Source organism: Muscardinus avellanarius (assembly GCF_963383645.1).
Source record: "Muscardinus avellanarius genome assembly, chromosome: 6".
Classification (NCBI taxonomy): Eukaryota; Metazoa; Chordata; class Mammalia; order Rodentia; family Gliridae; genus Muscardinus; species Muscardinus avellanarius.
In genome coordinates, this window is record NC_137791.1 from 49,794,681 (window position 1) to 49,802,106 (window position 7,426).

General features: G+C 44.5%; 1 protein-coding gene across 1 annotated transcript in view; it reads left to right on the plus strand.

The window, feature by feature from the left end:
* The window catches only part of MANBA (mannosidase beta), a gene marked incomplete at its 3' end in the record, with an annotated part of 141,013 nt that extends 134,341 nt beyond the window's left edge, over nt 1-6,672 (plus strand). The window contains exons 15-17 of the mRNA XM_080697738.1: nt 1,673-1,815; nt 3,094-3,348; nt 6,448-6,672. Coding sequence (XP_080553864.1) covers nt 1,673-1,815; nt 3,094-3,348; nt 6,448-6,672 — 623 coding nt within the window. The remainder of the gene's footprint in view (nt 1-1,672; nt 1,816-3,093; nt 3,349-6,447) is intronic.
* Nucleotides 6,673-7,426: the final 754 nt, after the last annotated feature.

Sequence of the window (7,426 nt, forward strand, 5' to 3'; positions counted from 1 at the left end):
GAGCTTAAGCCCCAAGCCCCAGATTATGTAGCTTGAAAGCATGGATGCGTAGCTGAAACACGCTCATCTTGGCTTTTTAAATGTGGTCTATTAATCACTCTACTTTCTTGATTTATTGCTTCAAAGTAGCTTAATCACTAAATCTCTTTATAATTGCCAAGAAAAAAATAGAATGATTAGGATGTGTTGTTGAAAAAAAATTTGCAGCTGGAGAATTTGGTGCCTCAGTTGACTGGAGACGTTTCCTTCCTTTCCCCGTTACACATCATAATGGATAGTATTTTTCAGTACTGCACAAAAAACCCCAATAAAATAGAAGGTAATTGTTTTTCCATTTCTAGAAAATTCTTTTCATTTTCTATTTTTAGTAAATGTTAAACTTGTTTTTAAACTTTTATTTTATGGAGATAGTTCTCTCTCCCTCTTTCATCTTCTTTTTCTTCTTCCTTTCTCTCCTTTGCTCATTTGTCTGTCTGTCTGTCTTTCCTTTCCCTCTTTTTTCTAAAGTTCGGTGATGCAATGTTTTGTGGGAAACAGTCCTCATTCTGAATTGACAAATGGTGAGAAAGGAAGATGTTAGAAGATTAAGCTTAGAATCCAGCAGGCTAGACATGCCAACGAGACACAGAACTGTATATTCTTGACAACTTCTAACTGTACTTGAGGACCCGTCAGTGATCGCCGTCGGTCTGGATGTGTTCCTCCAGCCTGGCCCTGACAGCCATAGCTGCGCGGTGCTTCTTCCGGTTTTGCTTGGAGGGCTTCATACCTATGGAGAAGAGGCGTCACCGAGTTCTGTGCAAATCTCAGAGCTGACTGCTTGCAACAGGCACTCACTGCCAGGCTGCTGATTTCCTCCTTCGTGTTTGCAGTCAAAAGGAGCACTGGCTACTGAGCTCCTGGAAGCAGAATTGCGCGTGAGGAAGGGCTATGCAGGAATCAGGTCTGGCCACACAGTACTGCCTTCAGCATCTTCGAATTTACTGCCAGGGCCCCTTCTCTTTAGAAAGTGGGTTCTTAGTGCCTGCCTCACTCAGATGTGGGGAGAGTGACACAACATGATATCCAAAGAGCCCAGAGCTCCCAGTACAGCTCACTCCAAAAACTCACGAGGAGCCACACAGCTGGGCCATGTGAACGATGGCTGACTGCTCGGCCCTGCGCACGCTCGCTCTCTCTCTCTCTCTCTCTCTCTCTCTCTCTCTCTTCGGTACTGGGGATGGAACACAGGGGCATTCTACCTCTGAGCAACACCCCAGTCATATTTTTTATTCTTCATTTTGAAACAGGGTCTGAGTTGCTGAGGGCCTCACTAAGTAGCTGAGGCTGGCCGCGAACCATGATCCTCCTGTCTCAGCCTCCCGAATGCTGGGATTAGAAGCGTGCGCCACCACACCCCGCTCCTGCTGTCTCTTAACTCCCTCTGCCTCTCTATTTTTGGTACTGGGGTTGAATCTAGGGATGTTGTGCCGCTTAGCTACGCCTTAGCCCTTTATTATTATTATTATTATTTTGAAACAGGGTTTTGCTAAGTTACTGAGGTTATCACGTAGTTACCAAGACTGGCCTCAAACCTGTGAACCTGTGATCCTCCTGCCTTGGCCTCTGGAGTATTGGCATTACGGGCGTGCGCTACCACACCTGCCTTCCTAACTCTCTTGATTGTTTTCAGAGTACGGAGGAAAGTGGAAAATGCTTCATTACTTTGCTCAGCATTTCTTTGCTCCGCTGTTGCCAGTAGGCTTTGAGAATGAAGATGTGTTTTATGTCTATGGCGTGTCGGACCTTCACTCAGACACTAACGTGACCCTCACTGTAAGTCAATCAGATATTCTTCCCTCTAAAATAGAGGAGGACTTTTAGATTATTTCCTTAGTTGTTTGTTCATAGTGCTTTGGGGACATGTTAAAGAAAAAATAATTGAATCAAAATATTTTTAATGCCCATAGCAGAAGGTGAGTTGTACTTGGAGTCTGAATAGAGTACATGTAGTATTCAGGTTTAAACTCTACCACTTATCATATGACCTTAAGCAAAGCTCCTACCATCTGTGAGTCAGTTTCCTCCTCAGTAAAATGATGCCAGCCTGTCTCCTTTAAGGACTTCTTGAACAGTGAATAAGAGACGGGCGTGAAAGCAAATTATCTGGGTCTCCCAGGGCCTAGTAAATGTACGATTATTTATTTATTTTATTTTTAATTTTTTTAGCCGTACTGGGGATAGAACCCAGGGGCATTCTACCTCCAAGCTATATCCCCAGCCCTATTTTTTAAAATATTTATTTATTTATTTATTTATTTATTTATTTATTTATTTATTTTGGTGGTACTGGGGTTCCTGGAAGCCCTTCTACCTCCGAGCTACACTCCCAGACCTATTTTTACATTTTTATTTGGAAACAGGGTCTCCTAAGCCAGCGCACGTGGCTGGCTCCGAACCAGCGCGATCCTCCTGTCTCTGCCTCCCAAGCGCGGGGATTACAAGCGTGCGCCACCACGCCCGGCTTTAATCTTTATTTTGAAACAGGGTCTCACAAGTTGCAAAGGGCCTCACCAAGTAGCTGAGGCTGTTCGTGAACCGCAATCCTCCTGTCTCAGCCTCCCAAATGCTGGGATTACAAGCCTTTGCCACTAGGCCCAGCTAAATGTATGATTATTTATAATTATGAGGAACTGTCAAGTTTACATAAAAAGAAAGGATAGAAATTCACCTAGAAAGAAATGGTGTAAAACCATGTAGCTCTTGTGTTTTTTGGCAGGAGGACCATGTCTTAGATGACTAGATTGAAGGACGCTGACAGCACGGAAGTAGACCATGCTTATAGAGCAACGTCACTATGCCCGGTGGATTATTCTTTTAAATTTTCACAACAACATGTGTAGTTCCTGTTGTCATTTTACATGTGAAGCAATGGAGTCTGGGAAGTTGAGTAGCTTGGTCTCGTAACCGGTACTTACTGGAGTAGGGATTGAAATCCAGCTGCTAAGGCTTCTTCACCAGCCCCGTGCTCTGACTTTCAGTGCTATCTCACGACAGTTCCGTAAAGTGAGAGTCAGCAGGAATGCGCATCGTGACTGTTTTCTTTTTCCCCAGGTGAGAGTCCACATGTGGAGTTCCCTGAATCCTCAGTGTGTTCATGTGACTAAACATCGCCTTGCAGCAGGGAAGGCCGTGCCTCTCTATTACGTACCGGTGCCTTTGCTGCTGAGCAAGTGCGGGGCTTGTACCCGGGAAAGCTGTGTGGTCACCTTCTCCCTTGTGACTGATGACGGATACTCTAGCCCCACCAACTATCACTTTCTGTCTTCTCTGAAGGAGGCCGTGGGACTCTACAAGGCGAAGATCACAGTAAGCACCTGCTGCCTGGGGTCCCGGCCTCAAGGATGCTCTTGCTCTCGGGCCACCGTGCCTCGTCCTGTTATTGCAATCTCCCCCCATTGCTGAGTCCATCTGAGGCTGCAGGAAGACCGGCCCCTTCCCAATGCAAGCAAAGACCAAGGGATTTTTATGTCTAATTCAAGACTGTCAACATTTTTAGTTTCTGCCACTCGTATGACCCCTCCCCGTGGGGCTGGTGCAGGGCTGGAGAGGAGACGGGAGCCATCCCCGCCAACCAGGCCACTATGAGGCTCTGGGCTGCACTCCAGGCTCTGCTGCATGACCTCTGACTTCAACTGCAACACTGAAGTGTGATCCTCTTTGTTGAGAAAATCAGTTCAGAGGCCAGGCATAGTAGTGCACGCCCATAATCCCAGTGACTCAGGAGGCTGAGGCTGGAGGATTACAAGTTCAAGACCAGTCTGGGCAATTTAGTCACACTCCGTCTCAAATTTAAAAAAAAAATTTTTTTTTAAAGAGGCTGCGGATGTAGTTCGCTGATAGAATATCCCTGGGTTCAAATAAAAAAGGAGGAAGAATGGAAGGACAGAAAGAAGGAGAGGGGAAGAAACGAAACCAGTTTAGAGAAGTGAAGCAAGCAGCTCAAGGAAGCACTGGATCCAATCGAGGCAGTCTGTTTTGACTTTTGAAAATACAGTCTATTAGTCACTCCACTCTCTTTCAATTCCCACTTCAAAATAGCCTACTCACCAAATCTCTTTATAATTGCCAAGAAAAGAAATGGTATGATCAGGATGTGTTATTACAAAAATCATGCAGCTGGAGGATTTGGAATCGGTCTAGTTGACTGGAAACCTGTCCTTCCTTTCTTCCTACACATAGTAACTAACAATGTACTTCTAGAAAGTTTCATCTTCTATTTTAAGCAAATTTAAAATTTTTACATCATTGAGAAAGGTTTTTTAAGTTGAGTTTAGAAATAATCATACAGAAATACCTACTCCTGTGTCTTTATTTGAAAGAAGCCTATCAATTGAAGGCATTTTTTTCTTTTCAAATCAATAATGAAATATGTACATAATTAAGCCTCAGATAGCTGTAATAAGTGAGGTAGAACAAACAGACACGAAGGAAATGACATGTATTTACATAGCTTTTTCTTCTAGGAAAAAATATATATGGGACAAATTTGCAGTCTCTAAACTTGTTTGTTTGGTACTAGGGATTGAACCCAGGGACATTCTACCTCCAAGCTACACTCTGGTCCTTTTTATTTTATTATTTTTAAACCGAGTCTTGCTAAATTGCTGAGAATGGTTGTGGACCTGCAGTCCGTGTCTGTCCATAGCCGGCCTTCATTACCTGGAGATAACTGGGGGTGGGAGAGAAGTAGGGTTGATTTGTCTTACCTCATTTGTATTGCAATAAAACTGTTCATCCTAAAGAGGTCTAACAATAGTAATAATAACATTTGCTAACATTTATTTGGAGCCAGGCAGGTGATGCACGCCTGTAATCCTGGTACTTGGGATGCTGAGACAGAGGATCCTACATTCAAGACCGGCTTCAGCGACTTAGCAAGAGCCTATTTTAAAATAAAGAACAAAACAATAGGGATGGGGGTATAACTGACAGGTAAAATGCCCCTGAGTTCAATCTCCAGTACAAAAAGAAAATTGGAGGGCTTCATATGGACAAGGCCTTTGTTCTTCCTGTCTCTCTGAAGCCAGGTACAAGCTTGAGCCCTGGCTCTGCAGTTAACACGCAAAAGAAGCATCCATGAGAGTGGTGGAATGCCCGGCTCCCCTGGCCTTGGCTCGAGCCTCAGGACTCAGCTTCCCTGCAGCCTGCCGGACTCAGGCGGGCTGGGGCGAGCCATGCAGACCTGGGGCTGCTGCAGGGTCAGCATCGCAAGAGCTGGGGGTGGGTGCGACTTGGGAATTTGGCATCTAACTTCAAGCCTGAGTCTCAGACTCTATGAGAGTTACCTAGTACACTTTATTGTGGCCCTTTTCGACTTCTATCAATGTAGGTGTTCTTGTTTATAACTTAGAACCCTTGAATGATAATCATGCAACTGTGTAAGGCTAAATTATGTATAGTAAAAGCTGCCCTTTAAGTTCTTTATGTCACACAGAACATACAAAGACCCTGTAGTGTGGCCTTCATGTGTGCTGAGGAGCCTGCTGCCTGACAGATGCACAGCTGCAAGGACTAGGTCACACTGGACTCCACTCCAGGGAAGAGGCTCTCAAGCCCACACCCTCGGGGGCCTCAGCCTCTCTCAGGGTGTGTGCTAATTGGCTTATTAAGCAGAATAAAGCCTATATAATTATTTGGTGTTTTGTGGCACTGGAGATTGAACCCAGGGGCATTCTGTGTCTGAGCCACATTCCCAGCCCTTTTAATATTTTTTTTTAACTAGTCTTACTAAATTGCTGAGACTGGCCTTGAATCTGAGATCCTCCTGTCTCAGCCTTCCAAGTACTGGAATAATAGGCGTGCACCTAGCTGGAGCCTATATTAACATCTTCCTTCTCCTTTTCTCCTCCTCCTCCTCCTTCTCCTTCTTTCTTCTGGCTGAGATTGTATGGAATTTGCACACGCTAAAAATGCTAATAATGTGACTTTACTATGTAATAATAGGGAGAGAATGTTAGTGCTTCTACAAATGCCTGGCATACTAGATTCTCCATTACCAGACCTTTTTAGAAGACTTGACTGTAAACTCCCTAGTTGTGCCCTACAGCTAGGTCGGATATACCTTTAGAAAGTCCTTTAAAGCACAGCTTACACCAAAATGTTAATCTGAGAAGACCTATGAAAGATAAAAAGCACGTGAAATATTTTCCTTAATAACGGAGTTTCTGCCTTTCCTTGGCTTGAGATTACAGCTTGGTAACTCTCCACAGACTTAAGGCATTTTCAAAGTAATTTTAAAGCATCTGACACCACACAATGCAGGTATGACTTTAGTAGACCCAGAATGAAAATCCTAGGCACCACCCCCCGTGAGGCTCCTGTAAACCTTCTGATAGGCGGCACCCTGAGGCTGGGCGCTTCTTCCCTCAGCTTTCACATCATTTTCCTTCTTTTTTGTTTTTTCAGGCCTCCATCTCTCAGCAAGGGGACGCGTTTGTTTTTAATCTGCAAACATCAGCGGTTGCACCCTTTGTTTGGTTGGATGTCAGCAGCGTCCCAGGGAGATTCAGTGACAATGGTTTCCTCATGACTGAAGAGAAACGAACTGTATTATTTTACCCGTGGAGACCGACCAGCAAGACGGAACTAAGGGAAGCTTTTCATGTGACCTCCCTGGCCAGTACTTACTGATGGAATGCAGGTTGTATTTCTAATGGACGCTGGAAATCAAGGCTTTCTAGAATATCATCCAGAGAGAAAGGCCTCCTGAGAGGAGCTGAAAACACTGAGGGACATGTCTGCTTGCTACACGAATCTGAGTATCAGTCCTGCAAGTTTGTGCGGTGACTACCTTCAGGGAAGACTGCTGCCCAGGTGATGTCCTGGGACCAGGCTGCGCCCCGTGTTCTTGAATCTGTGCCCTTTGCTTCGTAGTTTGAGCGCCACACAAGCCCATTACAGATAGATGGCCTTTCAGGGAGTCGGTGAAACCGATCACGGCAGTTTCAGGATAGGAGGTTTGGGGATAATTATAGTTAGCATTGAGAAATACTGAATGATCAAAATGAAGTGCGTTATTGTTATTTCTGGAGCTCTTGATGGCAACTGTATTGATTATTGTTGGGAGACAGCTCAGGGTGTTAAAATTTGATTATGATTTTGCTAAAGCGTTCTGTTTATTTGTGGGTTTTGTTGTAAAATAGAATTTTAAGCTGGGCATGGTGGTGCACGCTTATAATCCCAGTATTTGGGAGACTGAGACAGGAGAATCGCAGTTCACAGACAGCCTCAGCTACTTAGTGAAGCTCTTTGCCACTCAGTGAGACCCTGTTTCAAAATAAAGTATAAAATATAGGGCTGGGGGTGTGGCCTGGAGGTAGAATGACCCTGAGTTCCATCCCCAGTATCACAAAAAAGAAATAAAGAAATAGAGTTTTAACAATTA